This window comes from Hemibagrus wyckioides, linkage group LG29 (assembly GCF_019097595.1).
Source record: "Hemibagrus wyckioides isolate EC202008001 linkage group LG29, SWU_Hwy_1.0, whole genome shotgun sequence".
Classification (NCBI taxonomy): Eukaryota; Metazoa; Chordata; class Actinopteri; order Siluriformes; family Bagridae; genus Hemibagrus; species Hemibagrus wyckioides.
Window position 1 is genome coordinate 9,496,559 of NC_080738.1, and position 25,778 is coordinate 9,522,336.

The 25,778-nt window shown below is 36.6% G+C and overlaps 1 protein-coding gene across 3 annotated transcripts in view; it reads right to left on the minus strand.

The window, feature by feature from the left end:
- adgrb3 (adhesion G protein-coupled receptor B3) overlaps positions 1–25,778 on the minus strand; it is a 151,278-nt gene that overhangs the window by 15,449 nt on the left and 110,051 nt on the right. For all 3 annotated transcript variants that reach the window (XM_058384835.1, XM_058384833.1, XM_058384832.1), the window contains 7 exons: positions 25,355–25,501; positions 19,996–20,071; positions 16,636–16,738; positions 15,697–15,740; positions 8,166–8,292; positions 7,190–7,293; positions 6,984–7,086 (listed from right to left, as the gene is read on the minus strand). In XM_058384835.1, the coding sequence (XP_058240818.1) occupies positions 6,984–7,086; positions 7,190–7,293; positions 8,166–8,292; positions 15,697–15,740; positions 16,636–16,738; positions 19,996–20,071; positions 25,355–25,501 (704 nt within the window). The remainder of the gene's footprint in view (positions 1–6,983; positions 7,087–7,189; positions 7,294–8,165; positions 8,293–15,696; positions 15,741–16,635; positions 16,739–19,995; positions 20,072–25,354; positions 25,502–25,778) is intronic.

The following is a 25,778-nucleotide window of genomic DNA, read 5'->3' on the forward strand; positions in this document are numbered from 1 at the left end:
CAGCTAACATGATTCACAACACCATAAAAATAGTTCTATGTAGATTTTCTTTCAGCTTTAAGCGAAGGACCTCTCTGACATATACAAACACTGGCCTTACATATTGCAGTGGTAAAAAGAAACACAGCAAGGGAGGGAAAGAGAGGGAAAGAGACATGAACAAGAGAGAGAAAGCTAATAATAAATGCAATGTACTGGCAGCCTTAGATACAGCACCATGGAGACAGTGCGGGCTGCAGCCTGAGCTCAGCCATAATTCATTCAGCGCACTTCCGGCTGGAGAGACCCGTGGGAGTCGTATCTGTGCAATGTTTGCGATTGTCAGCTGCTCTTTCTGTGGACTGTATGATTACCTGGGAGATTGGAAAACGGACTGGCACAGACTGGTTCATCCAGGAATGATGAATCCACTGAGCCCAATGTTGATGCTTTGTGAAGGAAAACTACATGGTGGTGTTTTAGTGAAGGAGACAGACAGACCCACACTAGCATCAACTCCCTCAACATCAACAAAAGCAGTCCAAAATACACATGTTGAAAGCTGTCAGTCTCTGCTCTCCACACACAGTCCTGAAGGATCATGGTTAGAAAACTGCTCCTGTCAGATTTCTATTACTACCAGCAATCAAATGAGGATCCAAAGAAACTCCCAAAACCAACAACCAAACAAGACATAAACCTGAGGTTGCATTATCTCTAGAAAGATATGAAAACAAACCAATAGCTGAAAACAGAAAGATAAACTACCCCTGGACAGCATCAGCCATAAATAAAGCACTCAGATTCATATAAAACACAAATAAAGCTGCCTTCCAAGATCATAAATCAAGGAGCCAAAATGCACATTTTGCCAATTAGCGAGAAGGAAGATAAATACTTTGTACGCTGACAACTGCAAAGATAGACTGATAACTTTGTAGTGCTAGGAGGATACACAATGAAAGACACTGTAAGGTAATTATAGTCTGTATCTATATGGTATACATGATGCACTGTTGTCAAAAGAATTGATTCATATTTATTTAATATCAATAATAATATTTTAAAGCTTGAACAAGTATCTTAGCATAATTAAAAGCATTGCCATGCCAGTAAACTGACTAACTACACAGAGAGCGTACTGAGGGTGAGTAACCCCACCTCCTCTAAGCAGATTAGATGCTTGAGTAAAATTTCAGAAATGCCTGTGTGCTAGAGCAATGTGTCTTTCCTGCAATTTGTAAAGGAAGTGCTGAGCATGCAAACAGCTAATTATTTTGTACTTTAAATAAATTTGTAATTTATTTCATCAAACTGAATGTACTGCATGCCTTGCCCTCCTGTATTAATGGTTCATTTAAATTAACATGCAATTAAATATTACATACTTCCTATTATTTTGGGAAAATACTTGCGTAGTAGAGAATAAACATGTGTTAACACTAATCCAGATATGACCCAGTGCTTTATTAATGTCTAAATAAAATTTCCTTATTCATTTCTTATTCATCCTCAAGGAAATAAAGAGAAAAGACATATCATGATTGAAATACTGAGAGTGTCTATAGGGAAGAGCAACCTATCCACTACAACTACAATCTCTAATTAACAGTATTTTCATGACTTCCCAGTGATTTTTTTATTTAGGTACATACATGGGTATTTTATACACAAATGCACAGAGAGAATCATTGAATCTATAGCACCATCAACAATCTCCAATGGAGGGCAGACAGGAGCATGTTACAACTTAGGGCAATCTCCAATTTCCAATTTTTATTCTTAATATAAATAAAACTGTTGTTACCTGAATTGAATCACTGCGGGTGTATGGTCATCTTCTAAAAGTAATTCAATTTGATGATTAGCATGGACCTAACTTAATAAGGTTGATAAAGATGTGCAGAATATCAAGTACATTACACTAAAACGCTTAAATATACACATATATTGCATATGCTGTAGAGCAAAAATATCCAAACTTTTTTCAAAGCAGGATTCTTGTCTGTAGCCATGACTAAATAGCATCCTGTAAATGCATTTGCAGGTGTAGTCAGACAAAATAGGCACTTGCATTTTAGTTAACTGTTTTAACACAGTCTGCTCCAACTGTCAGGTGGAAGGAAAAATAGCAAGTCATTGGCCTATGGACCTATCGTCCTAACGGGGAAGCCGTGGGCCATTTGACCCTGGGGCCGGCTTTGGACAACCCTGCAGTTTTCTGTTAATGTGCATGAAAAAGTAGCATCAAAAACTGCAAAGAAATGTTGTAAGTAACCTATTGACATAATATGGATTAAACTTCTTTATGGATAGCAGTTTAAAAGATTGTAAGCACACTGTATAGGCTTTGTGAAGCTTGGAGTTTGCTACCTGCTACCTTTCAGAAAAAAAATTGCCAGTACAAAAGGAACAGCTGTCTTGCCTACTGACAGCAATACTGACTTTCGAAGTTGTTTCATGTACATGTCTAATGGCTCTGAATGGTTTTATGGATGGCAAACACTGACATCATATCCATGCTTGCAACAAAATTAAATATATATATAGGGAGAACTGAATAGGGCTAAGTACGCATCTCAGGGGAGTACCTGAGGTTAGAGGAAGTATTGGTTCTCACCAGCTGAGGTTTATTCATCAGGAAAAAAAGGTTTTAACAGTAAAGATGGCTGTACAGCCCTACATCTTTAAGGTTTGTGATAAAATACAGTCCAAAAGGAGAGAAAGGCCAAGTCATTTGTTTTTGCTAGACAATGAAGATAGTTGGGTTTAAGATAAAAAGATGGATATGAGATGATAGATCAGAATTTCAGCTTTCATTCCCTGACATGTACATCTAGATGCCTTAAACAACATAGAGCACCTTTGGTGTAAGATGCCCAATTTTAGTTGAGCAAAAGAACAGAAACAGTTTTAAAGTAAATGAAAGTAAATAACACTTCATATTTGGTTGCATATCCCTTGCTTGCAATAAATGCATCAAGCTGGTCATTCACTGACATCACAAAACTGTTGTTTCTTTTAAACTGGCAGGTGGAATGCTACTGTAGACTTCTGAGTTCTTCTGCTACCATCATGAGTTACATCATCATAAAGATTAGTGAGCCTGAGCCAGAAGCAGTCACGCAAGCTCAAGCCATGGGTAAGGTCTTGGCCACTTTTTTCCCCTGATGAAATCGTTTTTTTTGTGTTGGCAGTGTGCTTTGAGTCATTGTCTTATTGCATGATGAAGTTCCTCCCAATTACATTAAATGTGTTTTACTATGTAATGTAGACTTATGAATTTATTCTGCTGCTGGCATTATGAGTTATATCACCAATAAAGATTAGTGATCCTGTTCCAGAAACAGTCATGCAATCCGAAGCCATTACACTACCTCCACTGTGCTTGAGCTTGTATAGTTTGGATCATGAGATCATTTCTTCTCCACACTTTGGCCTTTGTATCACTTTGGTAGAGGCTAACCTTTGTTCCAGATGTGTTTTGGCTCATTTCTATATTTCTTTGTAAATTTGGCCTTCCAATTCAAACCGCTAATGAACATTTTGTATCTTCTCATATGGCCTTTGTATTTCTGCTTTCCAAGTTGGAACGGTTGACTGTGATACATTCACACCTGCCCTGTGGAGGTTGTTGTGATGTCACTGGATGTTGTTCTTGGGTTTTTCTTCACAGCTCTCACAATATCACTGTCAGTAAATGCTGTTGTTTTCCTTGGCCAACCTTTTAGATGCCTGGTTGTTAGTACACCATTGTCTTTCTTTTTTCAGGACATTCCAAATTGTTTTATTGGCTACGCCCAGTGTTTCTCCAGTGGCTTTGATCAATTTTTCTTTTTTTCTCAGCTTCAAAATTGTTTGCTTTTCTCTAGCTCTTGGTGTATCATTTTCAAACAACAAATGCAGTCTTTGCAGGTAAAAAAACAGGGTTCAAACTAAGTGTAAACAAGAAATCTAACAGGACAACAAGAAACACCTGTCAGTAATATGTTCTAATATTTATGATCACTTAAAATGGGTGGATTCCAACAAAAGGTGCCAGGTTTTAACTTATTTAACACATTTAGATGTAGATATTAGAAGATGAAAACTGAAATTCTGGTTTATCACCACATATTAATCTTTTCATCACAACCCTAAATATATTCAATGTAAAAAACAAAATACTGGCCTGACCACTGCATTCTTTCAGAGGGGACTGAATATAAACTACATTTATATTTATGGCATTTGGCATATGCCCTTATGCAGAGCAACTTACATTTTATCTCATTTTATACAACTGAGCAATTGAGGGTTAAGGGCCTTGCTCCGGGGCTACCACATCACCCTGCTATAAAATATGACTGCGCAACTGCTCAAAAGACTGCTCAATAATGACTAATGTGACATCAGCACTTAGATCTGTGGGAAAGACATCAGTAAAACATGGTTGGAAATTCTGGTCAAAAGCAAACATTCAATCAGAGTAATGCTTGTGCATTAGTGTGATATGTAATGAAAAACTGAAAAGAAACTGTATCTTCGACTGAAGATGTCAATACAGTACGTGTCAGCAAGAACCGCCCAGGAACAACTACAGACTAAAGGATATTATGTTAGGGCTGAAGAACACCACATTACAGACCTGCATATTTGAGATTTGTGCAAAAACAATATATGGTCAGTTGAAACACCCATGAAAAACATGTTGTCAACAAATGGGTGGGTATATGTGTGGCCTACACCAAGAGACTGGTAAAGGCCTGAATGACCAGTGACGGGAGGTCCTCTGGCTCTGATATGCTGAGTGGAGGCATTTTGCTGCCATGGTTTAGGTCCACTTGGTCCCTTACATGGAAAGGTCACTGCAAATCAATACAAAGTTATTCTGCATCCATCCACTGGGCATGAGGGGTCATTAATTGGTTTGATGAGTATGACAATTATGTAAATCATATGCTATGGCCTTTACAGACACCAGATCTCGATCTACTTATGGGAGGTCATCAAAACACCAACTGACTGGACTTTCTTTAGGAAGAACGGTGGTCTGTCACCCCAGAAGCTGTGCCAGTGTGACCAAACGCTGCTCTTACGGTGGCCCAAATTTTTTCACCTGCCTGTATACTAACATTTAATGTTGGTCAGTGACAAACAGATCAGTCCCTGGCATCTGTTTATAGAGAGAGTTTTTTGTCATTTGTTACCAAGCTAACTATAGCAATGGAAAACACCATTCTACATTGTTATATATACTACTATTATTGAGTACTTTAATGCTATACTACACCGTAGTACTCAATAATGTGTTATATTTAAGCTACATGTAAGTTTGTATTTTATGCAAGTACTTTTGAAATTGAATACTTTTTAAAATGTACTACTACTCAGGTAAATCAAAGAGAAATACATCTGTATATTTTCATTTTGACCTTCAAAGTTTGTTTTCTTGCCCAGCTGCTGCAGTTGTGTTTTCAGAATTATGTACTTTTTTGTAAAGATGTCCAATTAAATTCACATCAAAGTCAAATGAAATTGCACACAGCTGTGGTAATGCCCTCATTTCTCTGTACTTTTTTGCATCCCTGCAATGTGACGCAATGGGCTGCTGAGGTTGCAGTCACTGATGTTTTATTTTCCTATCAAACCACCAGAGGTAACCCCCTTGCTCCCTACTGGCATTCACTAAAAAACAAAAACATTTTAGTAAATATTAATTATACAATAGTTCCTGTCGACTAATTTCATTTGGTCCAGTGGTGTTCCAAGAATGCTTATATTTACTATAATGGGGCTGAGACATTTCACTGTGTGTATCATTGTGCTAAATTTGCCACAGTCTTCTAATTCAAAACCATTACTATGGTAATGTTGGACATGGTAAATGATTTTCATGAACACTTCATGAAACTTGTTAGATGAAGATGAAAAGGAAGAAGGGATGTCAGCGAGCTAGCCAGCTAGCCAAAGGACAACAGGCTAGCCAGCAAGCGAATGTGGTCTATTTCTGCCAGCAAAGCAAAAATATACAGACCATTTGGCCAACAGAAAATCTGTCATACATGTCTACAAATGTTCAAATGATTTTCTTGTTTATAGAACAATGTTACCGGTGTATAACTGCACCCTTGCCTGTGTGATACTGCTAAGATACAAACACTCAAACTGGTTTATATATTTCTTGATTTTCATGATACTTTTCAGTGCTGTAACTGTAGCACTCTTTTGATTCCCAGCTCACACCACAATTTGTTGTTTAGGTAAATCCTTTTAACACCAGGGATTTGCATTTTGGACTTTTGCACAGCTTCATAGAGAACATGAGTGCTTTTGTTTTATTAGCTGTGTTCTCTTCTAACATCAACAGTTACCCCAATAAGTTTTTCCTCAACTTTACTTTACTTTTTATTTGTTTAGTTTTGTTAGTCATTTTTTTTGTATTCAAGGACATAATCAGCTAGCTAACAGTACAGCTTTAGCCTAAAATCAGGGGCTCCAGAATAACAATTTCTGTCATAAAATTTATTTGATGCTTTGAACTTGAAATTTGATGTTACGCTACAGAACATTAGTTACTGCCTTCAAAGGCATTGTGAATAAAGACTGTGCCTCCATTTCTGTAAGGATTTATAGTTAATTAATTAACACAAAAAACATGCAGAAAAAAACAGAGGCAATTTCTGTAAGGATTTAGGATTTGTGTGTTAATTAATTACATTTTTGTAGTTTTGTGTCAATACACAATAGCAAAACAGCACGGAAAGTCCTATCTAGATATCAATACATAAAAGTGTTGTCACAGTCTTGTTTCTTGTCTGTTGTGTTGTGTGATTTTGTTAATGCATTGTAGGAAAAGCTTTAATTGAACAGTATACTGTACTGCAACAAATCTGTCTTTCTTAATTCAAAATTATCTATATTCTTGGCCTGAATGAATAAAGTCTGAGAAGTACAATTCATCTAGCTTGTGAAAAAGAGCAAGACAGTAAGACAAAGTGCTGAAAATAGAGAATACTGTTTACCGCATTATGGGTTTGTGTCTGTCCCACCAAAATCAGGATGTTGGAGCAGATGATTGAAAGGCAAAAGTTGATCAGTATGATGGACCTCTCAGACCTAATGTACCTAATATAAAAATAAGTAATTAATTTGTATTTCTCAAATGACAATTACACGTGACAAATCTTTGCATTTTTATGTTTAAACACAGAATGTAAACAAAATGTACCTCCATAATACAGCATACACCACAGCCAGGGTGATCAAAGCTATGCAAGATAGGCCACAGCCCACAATCAGTGTCACGGATGGGACCCCTGAGTACTCCATAGCCTGTAAATGAGACAAAAACAGATCAGAATTGGAATATTTGTTAATTAAAAAAAAACAACAACAACTATAACACTGTCATGGGATTGTGATATATCTTGATGTCTGTCACACGGTCATTATAGTCATAGTACAACTCTGTGATTCAGTCTAAAGAGCTCAAAAACCTTGAGCAAAATGCTGAACTTGAGGCATGTGGATGTTTCTCACATTCACGCAACCTAGCATGAGATTTATATATTGTTGTAATATGTCATAGCTGTCTGGTATCTCTGTTTATGGCTTTGGATTGTGTAGCAGCACTGCTCAGCACCGAGCATTTCAAATGAACCGTCACCACTTTATGACCTGCTCCCTTAATTTATGACTTCTAAGAAATCCACTCTGACAGCACACTCTCTTTTTCTCCCCAAATACTTGCAGCCAGTTGAGATGATATTCCAGCAGTGCAACACTGCAATGACAGGAGTCTCAAACTCTGGCCCTGTCTGCATAACATATACCGTTTTTGATCACAGTTTGTTCTGTTTAAAACGCCCTACCTGTAATAGCCATTGCAGCGTTGTTGTTGGGTAATAGAGCGTTATATAAAACGTGTTGTGCGCTTTTATGATACTTAAACAAAACATATTCAGTTTCGTGGGCAGGCGAGGGTAAGAATCAGGCGCCCACGCGCGCTCCCTCTAACGCGCACACACAATCACGCATACACGCGCTCCTGTACGCACGTAGGCAGATCGTGTCGAGAATTGACACTGATACTGCTGATTAAAAAATATTTACAATCCTAAACGTTGTTCTTGTGCGGTTGAAGTATACCCACATTCATATCTACATCTCTTTGGATGGAAACGAAAATCAGAGAGTATACTTACTATTTCTATAGGTTGTTGAGCCAAAATGGCGAAGGTAGACACGCGATCACATAAGCATTTTGTATGGGATGCATCTGTAAGCACCGTTTTACATCCTTTGGAGGACCAGCTTCCCCATGAATTGTTCCTATGAGAAGAGGAGAGAAGAGATTAATTCTGAGTCGTGGCTCGAGACTAACAGGCTTCCTATAGCAATCTCGGTCTCACCTAAACACCAAATAACGCTGTAACTAATTCAATTTATATATGTCTGAGTAAAGGGAAATGGGAGAGAGAGGGGAAAACGCCGATTGTTAAATCGGTAGCCTTTTGAGCACAGAGCTGGACAGCGACATAAAAAGCAACGCGAAGGGATCTGACCAGTCGATGCTGAAGCTGAATGATTAAATTCCTCCATGCGGTTCCATCAGGATTAACCTGGCCTTAAAGACGCTAAAATACATCACTGTATACAGAACAAAACCGAATCATTACCGAGCTTTCTCCAAACGAAACCGGGGAGCAGGTCCGTGGCTTTTTCTTTACGAATTTCCCCGTCTTTTCCTCTTTTTCTGACCTTTTTTTTTTTTTTTATTTATATTTCCGTTCGCAGTGATCTCTATCTCTGTCCCGGTTATTTTAATTAGCAGCTTTTGGATGCTTCCTGAAGGAGAATTTCACCGAGGAAACAGCGGAGCGGCATCAGGCGGATCTTGGGCTCTGTCGCTGCTACAGGCGGAAAGGGGGAGGGCGAGTCGCGCGCAACACTGCTCACGAAAAATCATTTATTTCATCAAATAAAACCGTAACCGAGCCGTGATCATAAAATCAACACATATTCTCTAAATTCTAGACCTTTTTAGTAAACCGTGCATTTTTTTTCCAGACTCGGAAACAGAGAATTATTTACAATGAACCACCCTGTAGAAACGATTGGATGGTAGAATCCTGTTTTCTTCTCTCTGGCAAGCAAAAAGAAAGAAAACACCATTTCTCATTATCCCTACATCTCTCCCATGCGGTAATTAGAACATATATCATTACAATGCATTCACATTATTTTAATATAAAACCCCATATTGCTCATAACTTTAATAAATAGCCGCTTGACAGTCTGTTCAAGCAAACAGTTGGATTTGCAAAACTCTTTACATCTCATGCAGTCAATTGAGTTCTGTATTGAGTTTATATGGCAAAGCCCTCATCCCATGTAATTCGTTTAATCCCACATGAGGTATGATTTACTGAAAACGAATCCTACAAACCACTTACAGACAGTCAATACCTACAGTGGTCTCCAGCACAGGAAGTAGAAATTAGGATTGATTTTCATTGAGATACACTGATCTCAGCTGTATACTACACTACAAACTGCAGCATGTGTTAAAACTGGGGATTTCATGCTCATTGCAATGGTTGCAGAGTCGATACAACCTGCTCATGAGCAACCTGGTGCTGCACAGAGTCACTGGCTCTGAACAAAACCTACATTTTTGATCAACTGATCAGTTTAATCACACAATCCTATTTCACATATTGCTAGATCACCACGGCCCCCAACCGGCTGTATTAATTATTAAGTTGACTTCATTAAAACTACTCATCATCCACACAACTGCATGTCTGTTGTCACATTGAGTTGATTAACATAGAGCGGTGTAATCTCGATTGATTCTGGCACAGAAATGTGAAAGAGCATTATTTGGAAAAATGAAATAAGTAAATAAATAAAAAAAAAGTGCTGTTCATTTTTCAACATTTGTGCTAATCCACCTCCACAGATTAAACATAAAGCTGAGTTAAATAAAATATGTTGACTTTTTTTTGTGAGACCATCTTTTGACATTATATGGGAGAGAAATTATTTTCTAATTTATCATGTAAAGCCAAGGTCACAACTGAAGAGACATATCTAGATACTGGGGATGTTGGAGCGAGTTTCATACATGGTATTGTATTATTCTGATCCTTAATAAGAGAATAGAATAGAATAGCTAATACAGATTTAATGCACATAGTAATTACAAACCTCCACCAAAGTAACTGCAGAAACCACTTACCTTTTCTGAAAAAAAATAAATAAAAAAAAATCCAAAAACATACACATAGTATTTTAGTATTTCTCTGTAGGTATATATGGGTCATTCAACAGGATCCCACAAAACATATAATTAAGGTGTACACAAACAACTAGGCAAAGACATCCAAACTTTTTTTTTCTTTCATGTTACCATACATTTCCTGTGCTAAGTAAACTGGGATATACAGTATACTTTATTTCCAGTTCATTTAAGTTCATTTCAAATAATAGCAAAGAGACAAATATATTTCAGCTTTTGTTTAATATATCAGATTTTTAGTGGGTTACATATACTGTGTTAGTATTTGGTGCTATTTCCTTTTAACTGCTTGAATGTAGCCTTCCACAAGCTTCTGTGTTGACAAAATTTTGCCCATTTCCTCCAGTCAGCTTACTCAGTCAGGATTGTGGGCCTCCATACTCAGACACACTTTATCTGCTCAATCCACAAATTTACTGTGGAATTCAGGTCAGAGTTTTTATGATGGCCACTACAACCCCTTTACTCTGCTGTCTTTAATCAATTTTGTGACAACTTTGGATATATGCTTTGGATCACTGTTCTGCTGGAAGACCCAGTTGTGCCCAAGATACTGGCTGATGTCTTGATTTGTTGCTTATCTGTTAATATTTCTTCTTCCTCAACATGGAATCTATTTTCTGAAGTGCAGGAATCCCCTTTCCAGCAAAACACCCCCAAAACTTGATGTTGCTACCTCCATGCTTGGGATGGTGTTATACAGATTAAAAGCCCCATTTTTTGTCCATACTGATTAATATTGCTGATCAAAATGGTCAAACAGTTTGATTTTTGTTACATCTAATGAAAGAACACTGCTTTAAAAGACTGATAATCACATTTTTTTATGTTGGTCATAGAGTAGAGACCTCTTCCTTGAACAACAACCTTTCATGCTCTTTAATGGTGGGTGTACATACTTTGGTACCTGTTGTCCACATTCCTTAGCTGGAATATAGACCAATTCCTTAGTTGTTGTCTTTAGTGTTCATGTGAAATCAATGTTAGGTCCTTGGGATTTAATTTGTTTCTCTTTCTTGAATAATGCAGTGTGGGCTCAATATCTTTACATCTTTACATAAAATTGCTTATGCAGATGCTTGTAGTACCTTCAGTTGGGAAATTGCTCCTAAAAGGGGAAATGGAGGGCCACTCGGTCTTGGCTTAGTTGCTTGGATTTTCTCATGGTATCAATGATAAAAAGGCCTCAAACACAGTAGAGATCCTAATATACTTGTCAAAAGAAATGTATGATAACATGATATCATATGGCAACAAGTAAACCTTTGGTAGCAGTTTTACGTCAGAGAAATAGTTGCAGGAACTCAAAATCAATTTTGACTTGCTTTTGAATTACTGAATGGCTTAATTCATTCCCTGGATTTTAATTAAATAAAAGCCTGTGATTGAGAATTATTTTATTAAAGGAACATTATTACTCAGGATCAGCTTAATTTCCCATATCATTCACCAATTTCTACCCAGGTTTTAAAGCACTAGCATCCAGCCTCACACTGGACAGGGACAGCCTGTTTATCAGTGGACATCTTGGTGCCTGTGTTGCACAGTCGGAGGTGACGAACTTACATGCCAAAATGACAGTGCATCTTCAGCCTGATTGCACTGAGAAAAGAAGAAAAAGGGGAACTGCCCAACAGCAGATGGAACTGCAGGAGGTAGATACACCTACAATTAAGCCAGTAGGCTTGTGCACACCTGCTGAATCATTGTGTCCCATATACCCACAATCCATCACGTAGAACAAAACATCCTAAAAGAATAACAAGTGTAAAAGGAGTTCCTAAGAGCCTTCATGATTAGTCCTAAACCAAAGCAGACCAAAGTGCTAAAGAGCAGAACATGAAGATCTGAAGGTCACTCATTCATCACAATGGCATAATCCAGTGTATAATGGATAGAGGGTGCAGGGAGAAAGTGAGAAAAAAAGGAGGAAGTCTGTGCTTGGAAGAATTGTCATTTTGAAGGTATTCTTGTTATTTATGGGTTATTATATTATTCAACACAAGAATTAGGCAGTAATTTACTCTAACTGTCTCAGGTCCAAATGAAGTGAGATAAGGTATTATACAATATTACAAACCTATTATAATTCCTCAAAATTTCTTAGTGTCCATTTGCCTGTGAGAATTGTTATAGGGTAATAGACACAATTGGACCTTTTAGCAATTTCAGCAAATTGCACTGGAACTGTTTATTCCTCAACCCGATTTCTCATACACACTCAACTATGAAGATGCCTCGTTGTTGCTTTAATTGGCTAGCCTAGTAAAATGGCTGTACAATTCTGATTTTTCATGAAGCTTGTTTCAAAAAGCTTATCATTTCATATTTCATAAGAAACGCAGCACCCAACAAGCTAATTTTTTTTTTTTTTTTTTACATATTGGAAAAGCACCTGTTCTTGTTTAATATATTCATGTGTTATATTGTCTTATGCTCCTCTTGCAGAAGAATTTTCCTCTTGTGGTTTTTACCACAGTAGATGGCAAGCCAGTGTGGGTTCTCAGTATCAACATTGGAGTAGAGTAAATGGGCGTTTGGGAGTGTTTATCACAACACAGACAGGAGGATCATGTAACATAATCAACAATAATCTAGGAGAAATAGGCACCGGAACAACAGCAGGAGTGCAAATAGGTGATGAAGGTTACATTTTGGGCTAATCATTGTTAATAACAAATTAACCAAACTATTAACAACTGTGATTCCAATACTGCATTCTGTTGAAGTTGTCCATTTTTACAAAGTATTTTAAAAACGATTTCTCATGTTCTTTAATCAATATCAATAGGATCTCAATAAGTTTCATATTTCACACAGAATGTGTGTAGAGGGTATGCTCAACTCTGGATAGTCATAAGAGCAGAGCACACATGAGAGAAGGCATATCTATTTAAATTTTCCAAAATGCTAGCTGAAATAAAAACTGGAGATGATTTTCTCCAGATGCAATTAGTTTGTTAGTGTATAAAGAGAGGTGTCTTTATGTCACTGTGGTCTGAAGGTGACTGTTCAGGGCAGGGCCATGACAGCCATTTTACTACTAGCTGTCATAGGTGATATATGCACAGTCATGGGTTAGTAGCGGAAATTGCTCTCAGTTTTTTCTATGGTATACGTATAGTCTACTGTGTTATTTCTATAATCTTTCTATTTCTTTTATCAAGGTCCAGGCAAATATTTGACTGTTCTGTTTCTTCAATTATTGAGCACCAAATTAGATTTAAAATGTAAAAGTAGGGAAGACAAGGGTTAAGCAGCAAAATGATAAATTGGGAAAAACTGATAATAAGGTAACTTAATAATGCTTGGCAACAAGGAAGTAAAGCTTTATATTTCAACAATTCTACACTATGTTCTGCATTTTAGTGAGGAGATCTAAGTCAACTGTTCAAACTAATTTGGACATTCTCATCTATGAACACTTTGCCAATTTTGTTTTAAAACACCTAATGAAAAATAACACCTAAGGAAAAATATCATTGTTTTTTCATGATTTGATTTAACCAAAGGTTTAAGTGATCTTTGATCATGATCACTCAAGATTTTTTCCAACCACATTTCTTCCTCGAAGATGAAGGTTCACCACTATCCTTCCAGAAAAGAGCACTTGGCCCCAACTTATTTAACCTCAATGGAATGGACGCTGTTGTTTACAGAATCATCCTGTACAAATGAAACATATTGGCAGTGGTGGATCAGGGGTTAATGCTTGGGGTCACTGATCAGAGAGTCAAGGATTCATGCCTGAGCACTGCCAGGCTACCACTGTTGGATCACTGAGCTGTAATGTATATGTGATGAATAAAAGCTTCTTATTCTTGTGATACTATATATAAAATATCAACCAATGTACATTTATGTCATCAAGATCATATATTTTTCAATATATTCTAAATAAACAGGATGCAAGGTATTGATGTTTTGCTCTCTTTAGTACAAAATCTCTATTATATATTATATAATTATATTATATATATTATATCTCTATTTGTATTATGAGTTGTGCAGCCCCATTCATTCATTCTTTTACAGATATGTGCAAAGTCAGTACACTTTCATACAGAATTCAAGGTTGCATCCTAAACTGCATAATGTTCTCTAAGAAGAAAACAGATTCATGAACTGAAAAAAAAAAAAACCACACAGATCATACATGAAAGCATGTAGATTTTGTGGATGTGCCAATGAAAAAATACTGCTTTTTATTACACAGGAAAAAAAAATCTGTGAATATAACCATACCTCTCACTGTAGCATTTCCTCTAGGTCAGCTTTATTAATACATTCCAGAAATTATTCAAGAGAGCGCCAAATGTAGTGTTCCAAATTCAATGAAAATTCAATTTGGCAATGTGCTTACTCTATAGTCTTATCTATAATAGAATGTGCTTGGCTTTTCCTGACTGTTTTGCTACAGAGGCAATTGTCATATTTCTGAAAGATGAGGCTATGTTCATTTTACAAACCAGGATGTGAAATGAAACCAAGTATGAAATCAGTATGGAAAGAACTGAAGTAGATACTAATAGAGAAGCTACCAATGTACCAATGATATACAGTAAATCTAATGTTGATATAATGGATTTGAGTTTTTTTTAGCACTGGGTACCGATAGAAGTTATCTGTTTAAAAGACCTGAAGCAAGTTTTCTTCCCTGCTTATCCATGGGCTTAAAATAAACATTATTTTTTTAGGAAGATAAGTTCTGCAGAGGACATGCACTGATGCCTAGCATTTTTTTTTTTACAAGAAAGCATTTATAAACCATGAACAATCCTACAAAGTAGTCTCTTTTTGGAGAGTGAGTTGAACATCATGCAACCTCTCCCAATGTTGCTAATACCTTAGACATTCTGTTACCTTAGAATAATTTGCACCAAAATTGAAAAAATACAAAATAGACAATCTAAAAAAAAATAAAAAATACACTCCTACATATACTGCATTTTATTGCACATCCAATCATCTATTTATAACTGGAGTCACTAAATATATATTATGTCACACAAGAATATTCAGCTTTGGCTCCGGTGCTTCTCATTGTCTCAAAGAGGCTTAATGTCATAATGCTGTTTTCATTAGAATTTTACTCTTTGTGAAATTTGCTCCTTAAATACCCAAGTTATCCTGGCTGTAGGCTTATTAACCTGATCTAGAACCAGCATTGCTGTTTAGTTTGTTTTGTACTGTCTTGTATATGTATATATATATATATATATATATATATATATATATATATATTCTGGAAAAGTTGTAGCCTCAAACCACTTTGAATCAGACCAATTTCACTTGAACATTAAGGACAATTAGTAAATACCATCAAGGAATAACAGTTAATACTAGTTTAGTCCAAAAATAATTAACTGAGATTAAGTTTCTAATCTGAGCCTTTTAAATCCTTTATAAAATTGGTGTTTGGAAATACTTACATGAGAGAGTTATCCCAGAGAACACAAAATGGATTCATTGTTCCCTGAAAGACAAAAAATATATGTGGGTTTTTTTGTGTTTTTATTTTTTAAACATTTGGCCGATAAGAGACTATGGTGTGTATATATGTTATTATATAACATTATGTGTATATAAATGAGGACATAAATATGATAAACTGCCTTTAGAGTCAATGTTTTTCTGACATATATCTCACCATACCTGAGGCCGTTTTATACCAAAAATTAAATAAATAACAATATTTGGCCTAATGTATAAACAACGATGTCTGCATATTTATCTGTCTACAGCCACCTAGCTTGTGTCGTGATGCAATATTAGAAACTGTGTTCTGTTGACCAAAGTAGAGAGTCAGTGGAGGATATTATCTGCACAGAGCTCCTTTCAATTAGAATCTAACCTATTAGAGTTTAACTTGTTTTATGAAGAACCAATTTTCTAAACAGCACTGCTTTCTAAACTAAGAATGTTAGTGTTTACCTTCATTTGGGAATTGTCTCATTTATTAACAAAGGAGACAAGTAGCATGGATTTGATCCACAAATGGATTTTCTCCTGAGTAAATCACTGGACATTTGGGTTTTTATGTCTCATAAACGGAGTGAAAACCGAGGGCATATTTTTAACATTTGGCAAAGCAGGACACCATTTGTTATTTTGTTAAGCTGAGTCACTGGTCTTTCTCTGGTCTTTTTTAGATGTGTTTTACCATTTGAGAATGCATCATAAGATACAACCTTTGCTCAAATATCAAAGCAAATTTCCAATCAATTCAGAACAAACACAAAAAATTGATAAAGTCACAACTAATCCTTTGCTAACATTTGAATAACCCTTAGGTTAATATCAGAAGAAAATGTGTTTAACAAGCTTATAGTGTGGTAAAGAGGTGACTGCAGTCAAGACAATCTGCTTACATTGGCCAAGTGAGCAAGTTCTATCTCCATCTGAGCTTCTTTGACTCTGGGCTCTGGTCTCATTGTCACAGCAATGACTTTGGAGTTCACAGCAGTGTTGTTCCTGTGGAAAGGACAAGGTCTGATCAAGTAAGATAATTTAACAAGGCACATCATTCTGTCTCAATGCATCTCACCAGTAAATGATGATGAAGGTTATGGCATTTCATACGAATCCAAAACATAGCCAATTATATATGTCACCTTGAGGTGAGTTATAAAAAACATCTGCAGTTGTTCCAGCCCATGACAAGGGTTTTGTTGAGACAGCTGTAGTCTGAAATTATTGCCTGATTTAGGAAGGTTAGGTTGTACAACAATTTCTCATTGTTACCAAGTACAGTCACCAATGATATATTCTGTGATAGGAAAGACCAAAGTAAATCAAATCTAGTGGACATATTAATTGCCAACTTCACTTAATTTGTAATTGTAAAATAATCATAGTAAACCGTGAGTTTTAAAGAAAATACTCATCATACTTATCAATAGCATCATACATGCTAGCCACTAAATCTAAAACCTAGCAGAATACAATATGAAGAACCACATTTCCATAATGTTAATACAAGTGGCTTTTGCTTAATAATTGGGCATAAACATTGCATGCAAATTTTCACTCAGGAAAGCAGCATATACAGGTCCTTCTATTGAACTGAAGTAGGAGTAATGCTATTATACAGCACTGTATAGCTCTGATATACAGTGTATAGCTCTTTCTTTAAAACAAAACAAAAGCAAACAAACAACAAACAAACGCTATTCACGTCCTTAGATCACATTTTGTAAAATCAGATGTACAATATGGGGACAAAAGTGTGACAGAGGGGAGATATGGGATAAGGGGAGAGAATAATATCAATCCTCAAGGATTATTGACAATTTTGAATTTTTCTTTGGCATTGAGTATCTTGTGTATCTTGTGTTGGCACTAATGTAAACTCTGCTCAATTGTTTTCAAGGACAATCTGATCCATTTAAATGATCTGTATGTGATAACAGCTGGGTTCTGAACAAAACTGATCCCAGTGTGAGATAATAAGAATAATAGCTCAATGTTCAATAACATACATTTTGGGGATAGGTTCCATTAACAAAGTTCAATGGAAAGCATCAATTTGACATAATGACATGTTTTCTCCATTTTCCACTCACAAAAGAAACAGAAAAGGAATCCAACTCCACTAGTGATTGAAAGCAAAAAATGGGAACTATTCAATCTCTACATTAAGTCAGTACAAAAGCACCCCTACAAACATATAGTGTTCTTTAGTACCATTTTTAAACTGCAAAAAAATGGTGGTTCAGAGACAACTACTTTTTCCCAGAGGTTATAGAGAGCGTTTTATTTAAAGGACAATTAATGTCTATGACACCAAAATAGTGCATTTCTCTTAGCTAGTATTATTGTTATCAATAAGTAAACGGCTGTGTACATCATCCTAAATTACATTCTAATATACAACATAACATGTGAAAATGGTACATCACCAGCTCTTACTACATATAGTGGATCAGCTTACTACTTAACAACAAATTGTGTTAATGCTTTGGCTAAATAACATTAGGAAATCAGTATTTGGTGGAATAACCCCGATTTGCATGAGTTTTGGCTCCATGCTCTCCACCAGTTTTTAACATTGCTGTTGGGGAACTTTATTCCACTCTTTTTGCAAAAAAGCAAACAGCTCAGCTTTGCTTGATGGTTTGTGACCATCCATCTTCCTCTTGATGACATTCCAGAAGTTTTCAATAGGGTTCACCTCTGGAGATTGGGCAGTGGTCTCTTATTTTTTTCCAGAGCTGTATTTAGATGTATCTAAATGTGTTGATCATCTTAGAACATGACACCTTTGGTGGCAGACCTCCCAAACTTTAGGTAAACAAAAGTATTGAAACCTATAGTCTTAGAGTAGGTTAAAGTAAAGATTGCTTAATTAGTGCATCAAACTGGTGAACCAGTAAAAATCAAATTGTTGCATTCATCTTATGTGATGGTTTTCCAGGTTTACACTCCAGCTTCTTTCAGATGCTGTTTGTTTTGGGGATTCTCCCTTCAGTTTCTTCTTCAGGAGATGAAATACACAGTCTAAAACCTTCCCATTTTTTCCAGGAGTAGCCATGCAAACATAAGCCATGACACTATTTTGCTCGACCAATGATCTTGAGCATATTGATCATTAGCAGATCCTTTCTTTCTATACACTTTAGCACTCACTTTAGTAGAAGTTAATCTTGGTTTCAGAACTTTTGTGGCTTCTCACTGTATTTATTTATTTTTTGCAAATTCCAATCTGGCCTCCTGATTCTTACTGCTGAAGAGTAGTTTGCATTGTGTGGTTTGGCCTCTATATTTCTGCCCTAAAAGTGGTCCTTGAATCTTCACCCCTGCCAGGTGGAGTTTGTTAGTGATTTCACTGACTGTTAGGTTTGGTTTTTCTTCACAGCTCTCACAATATTTTCTGCCATCAACTGTCATTTTTTCCCCCTTGGGCAACCTGCTTACATTACTGGTTTATTACCAAGAGTAGACATTCAGAGCTATTAATTTACACAATCAATCTCACAGGGCACACATGGGCATCAAAAAGTACCTGTCAGTTACATTTTCCAATATTTTAATCACATGAACAAATGTGTGTGTTCAAACAAAATGTGCCTTGTAACTTGTAAATGTTTCTGATCTATTGTCTCATCATCTCTTGACCTCAAAATCAAATGTCTTCATTGTAAAGCAAAAGAATTGGCCTTGCTATTCCAATTCTTTCAGAGGGGAATGTATATGGGGACTGTATATTTTGAAATAGATCTAAGCAAATTACTAGTATATGGAAAAAGTTACTAGTATAAAAGTATCTTAGTATTTAAAAAGTGAACATAAGGAGAAACCATTTAAAAAAATATCATTATTGGAAGCACACATCAATTTTTCAAACAAATATAAATTAAATACAATTGGGGTTCAGAGTCTGTACTCATATTAATGTTGAAATAGTTTTTTAAACTTTAAAATGTAAAGGAGTTACTGATAGACTGCAGCAATGGAGTTATCTATAATACATCAACAAAGATAATACATACTACTATTAAACTTGGACATATGTTGCATTCCATTTTATTAGCAGCTGCCATTGTCAGTACTGTTCTACTGGAGCATCAAACACTTTTTAAAATATAAACATATATAAATAACGATGTATGTAATAAAGCTACACATGGCAGTGGAGAACATCATTACAAAAGATCCTAAAGGCTGTGGAACATCATCTGTATTACACAATTCATAAATTGTCAGTCTTAAACAACACAGTAAGATCTTACCTTGGGGCAGGTAGCATAAGTCCCAATGTCTTGTAGAGGACTGTGCCAAGAATAAAAACTGGAGAGCCATCCACATCTGGTAAAACAATATCTGGTTAGATTGTTGTACTAGATTACATAATGGTGATCATAATTATCTTAATTTAAGTCTCATTTGTTGAACAGCTTTGCTTTAATCTACCTGAGGGATTATATTTCTGTTGAAATTAATTCAACAGGGAACCAGATAAAACTGAGCTCAGATTGTAAAGTTATTTCTGGCAAGTTATCAGATTAGAGAGACTTAAATGCACAAAACATCACTAGCTATTTTCTATTATATACACAAGCAGATGACAAACTATTGGAGAAGCAACTAAAGGTATCTCAGTAAGATGTTTGCCCAAAGTCACCATAATAGCTCTAACATGTCTTGGTACTGATTCTTCTGTAGAAACTGTGTTGGATTGAACACTATTCTTCGATGATGGTGGTGGAGATTTAAGTCTTTAAGGGGACAGGGGAGCCAAACCATGCCAGGAAACCATGCCAGGATAACAGAGCCACCAGTTTTTCCCTGAAATGGTCATCCATCTATGAATTTGATAATATTACTTGCTTATCCTAACAAATTCACTGCATTAAAATAGTTTACCAAACGTGGCTAGTAAACAAAAAAATCTCACTTTCACAGCATTAATTGAACCTTGCTAGTTTTGATTCATTGATGGCATTTTGGGTGAAGTATCTAACCATTTAATTGTTGTTAAAGTGTAATAACATAAAAACAAGATATAACCCGAGATTACCTTACTTTAAGGAATTTAATAAATTGGATATGATTTCTTGGCATTATTTAATGAGAATCCTTTAACATTTAAACATTACATCCTGATTCTACCCTGACACACAGAAACGTTTTTATTTTATTTACATTTATAACCGATATATCTGGCTTAAATAAAAACATCCTACTGTGGGTTTCAGACAGCCATCAGCAGGCTATCAGACCTGGTGTTCTGTTTTGCACAGACATAGGAAAATTTGCCAGATTATCCTAAGCATGTTTTGTCACACAATTTGGAATCTAGCATTTATTAACAAACTACAATTATTATTATGTATAATAATGCCAGTAGGTATCCTCAATAAGTTTTTTGCCATCAGCAGGCTATCAGACCTGGTGTTCTGTTTTGCACAGACATAGGAAAATTTGCCAGATTATCCTAAGCATGTTTTGTCACACAATTTGGAATCTAGCATTTATTAACAAACTACAATTATTATTATGAATAATAATGCCAGTAGGTATCCTCAATAAGTTTTTTGACTTCTTGTTTTGTACTTGTTTGCCAGCTCAAAAATGAAGAAATTTAACTGCTGCTTGACAGAATGCCTCACCTTTACATGGAGGCAACAGTTATACATGAGTGATGAAAGGCTTTGGCCTCATAAGGCCCTCTAGTTTGTGAGCAACATCAGTAGATTTCCATGACCGATGCCCAGCTAGTGCAGCTAACCAGCAGGCTGACACCTACGCAGGCTACATCAGCGGCATCCTCTCAATCTGCTTGTTAGCTCACCCCGAGAAGTATTCAGATTATTCTGCTGCATGAAAAGGTTTAATGCGTCAATACTCACTGTATTTCTCAAGCCAAGAAGAAGTGGTAAAAAAAACCTGCACAGTTCATAAATCAAGATATTCTCACAGAACTTGCTGTGATGATCAAGTATCACTCGACTCCCTCACTTACCTCTACATATGCCATGACCGCCTGTTGAAGAGCAGTAAACAAATCCCACTGCGAAAATCCAAGTCTCTGAATCTATGCAGCTGGGATAAGCCAAGCTGACCAATGTCTTAGAGTACAACCTGTGCTTTTACTATGACAGCCTCCAACATCAAGTGCCACTTTAACTAGTCTGTCCCAAGCCTAGCCCCTTTCAGTCCACTCTAGCACGAGCTGCACAGCAACATGGTGAACGAACGAAAAATTTTCTCTCGTACCAAAATGTTGCCATACCAGACAGAACACTTAAAAAGTCTCTCATTGTTTCAGGATTGATTTACTCAGGAGCAGCTGGCAACACTATCAACATTTCCCTAGTCACTAAATTGAACTTGCCTAACAGTGCTACTAATCCAGTACAAATCATGGTAACAAAAATATTCCCATTATGCTCGATTCCCCTGGACGCACAAATATGGCTCACAGATATCTGGGTCTGAGAGAGAGAGATCATCCAATGTTCACAACATTGTCAATAACCATTATTTACAAACTCTTACCCTGAATTAAGGGAGCAATCGAGTCCTAAAGCCAAATACCCCCCAAGTATCATGGGATGCAGCCTTTCTCCTCCCTGACCCTATGACTGTGCTACTGAGTTAATGCACCACACATCCTAGTAAACAAATCTATCCACTTTCTCTTCGGATTATTCATTGATTATCATGGATTAAGTCTCTCTCAAGTACCATTGCTCTCTGCCTCTGGTTATCATAGCATTGGAACAGCTCCATGGAGCAAAGATTTCTATTTAGCTTGACCTACAATTTTATCTGCATCTGCCAAGGCAGTGAGTGCCTTTAGCACCACCTCTGGCCATTCTGAGTATGTGTAATGCTACACGGGCTTTCTTGAGTTCCATCAGTATTCTGAAACCTAATCAAGAATGCCCTTAGGCAAGGTGGACATTATTTTTCACATAGTTTCAGTGCACCCTCTCCTATCAACCAGGATCCAAGATATCCTGCCCCTTCTACGGAAGACACAGAGAACAACCATTTACCACAAGACTGTTTTAACCAGCATTAAGCTTCAAAATTGACTGGGTGATCAGTAACACCGCAAAGCAAAGATTTCCCAGTCAGTGTCTAGCTGGTAAAAATATGTCCTTGTCCAGTTAAGAAACAAACTTATCATGTGGGCTCACACCTCACCTGCTACCGGACACCTGGTCACCCACAAGAACCTACCTCAGTGTAAATACTGGTGGCCACACATGCTCTCTGACATTCATAAATTCATCTTTTTATTTATATTATACTCAAAGCAGATAGCTTTGGAGGTACCACAATATAAATTCAGTAATATAGTATGGCTTTCAACATTACATGGATAAAAAAGTTGACCCATAACTACATTGTCCTAGTCAAAGCCCTCCAGAGGATCAACAAAGTGACATTCAAACCTGACCTATCACTGCTGCCTTGCCTTGTCATGTCATATTTCCAAACTCAAACCAGTCACCCCAGGACCCTTCAGGATTGCTTTCCAAGCCAGAAACACAGAGTGGCCTAGATATATGGCTGCCAAGCACAACTCCCCAGAGTTCAATGCAGTGTACAAACATGGCTGCCAAGCACTACAATACCCAGCACTTATGAACACTATACATACACACAAGCCACATAACAGTTCACTGTGAAGTACATGCTTAATGTCACATACCTGTCTACACCAAGCCTTGTATATCTAGTGTTGTGTTTATTGTTATGCTTATACTTGCTATGCTTATTCTACTTCTGCTTTCTGGTTCATGTCATTGTCTTTTGCACACTTAACTCTGCAGATCACCTCGCTTCTGACCTTCAGCCTGCTTCTCATTTTGGAATCTTAAAACTTAACCAGCAACTGTTGCTGTCTGTACGGCCTGACAGTCCTATCATTTTGAGTTAATAACTCAGCAATATGAAATCTTTTTACATTTGAATTGTGTAGTGAACATATACAGTGAATAGAAGCCTTTTGAGATTTGAATTAGGATGGGTAGAATTATTTCTAGTTAATCCCTAGAATTCTACGTTACTATATATCAGTAACAAATAATGATTATTATGGGTACATCTAAACAGATCTGAAACACTGTAGTTCATAATAAAAATTATAATATTGCCAATTCAGGATTGTCTAAAAGAAACATTAAACGAAAAATTACCTCTTTTATTGTTAGCTCATGTCCGTTGTTATGTGCAGTTTATCTTTAATACTGTGATCCAATTCTAATTGGTTAATAATTTTCCACTAAAATACAGTGATTTTGCCCACCTCTAAACAACTTCTCATTTCTGATTGTCAGTATTTGCTCTTAGCCACATCCAGCAATTATTATAAAGTACATACTAAATAAGATCTCTCTCCAGTCACAGTGATACAGATAGGCTGAGTGAAGTGCTCAATGGGCTATACTATTTCAGGATATCAGTGTCATATACCATAGCTTTAAATGTCATGAGCCTCTTGAATTAGGGCCACTTAGTTAGACTTGGATTAAGTCCTATTCCAAGTCTAACTTAAGAGGCACCAGAGTAGTTTGAATAAGAATGGACTAATGCACTCTGACTTTCTATTTCAGGTAAATATGAAAGCAGCTGCATTCTGAACTAGCTGAAGTTTCCTTAGTAAGGCAGAGGATGATGCTATAACAGGCACCAATATGTTACAACAGTCCAGTTTAGAAGTAATGAAAACATACTCCTTTTTCTGAGTGTCATGCTGAGTTAGGATGTTTCTTATTTTAGCTGGCTATGTATTTTAGAGGGCAATAAGCTTTTTTATAGATTTAAGAGGGATCAAATGATAAACCAGCATCTAGAGATATAGGCCAAGTAACAGCATATAGTCATACTCTGTGACCTGTTAAAAAAACAAAACTACAAATTGTCCTAAAGTTTATTTAGGGAAGTGGGGTGTGAAGTGTGAAGACAAGTACTAAACAGTTTTACGTAGACATAATTATACTCAGGAGAAACTGTTCACTAATCCCTCCCCCCAATCTCCAAACTCCAACAGCCTTCACGAACACCATCAATTAAATTCATTAGACACTTCAGTATAATTGCATTCATGTCACTCCTTAAAGAAGGACCAAAAAAACTACTCTTGAGCAAACACTGGCTGGAGGAAACGTAACACCACTTTATACTGAACAAAAGAACCTATAATACCTTTAACCAATCAAACTACTTACCCCATACCAGACAAGCATGCATCTTTACAAGATTCACTTTTACAAGTGCATATTTATATTCCATATTTATTTATTTTTAACTTCTGCAACACGCCTGTTTCCATATTGCCTTAGACTTTATCACAGATCCTTTCAAGGGCAAATGAGCTCCTGAGAGAGATAGTGGATAGACTGCTTTTCAGCTTCTCTGGCTCAGTCCACTTCCTGTCTTACTGTGACAGTGTGCCACCATGTCCTTGGCTTATACCTTACCCTACTTTTTGCACTTGGATAACGAAGAGATTGACCTGCTATCAAGAGCCAAAAATTCCATACACACACACACACCAGATATATATATGACATAAATCATATAAATGATGGAGCTGAATTAATGCAATACATGCAACGCAAACACTAAACATACCTGCACTTTGGGGAATAAAAATGCCTTTAGGGATGACCACTTTGTCCTCAGAGTTCCTGGCCCAGTCCACCATACCCTTCCGTCCCTTCATTGGAAAATTAATATCAGTCATCACCGATACTGCAGGGAGCCTCTGGATGCTGGCCACTGGATAGAATTTCAAAGATCACAAATTTATGATGGTCAGCAGGTTTGCTATTATTAATTAGGTCTCTACAAGTGTCACATAATGTAGGTATACAAAGTACTGTAAAATTATACAACACCTACAAATGATGTATGTACAAAGAACCCACAAAAAATATGGCTCAGTTGCATTTAAGATCATTATATGCAAATAAACAGCAGATATTGTATATATACCATGGTTTGCCACAGTTAGTTTGAAAGCACTCAAGTGGACTGAACTGCACAGACCCCTGAA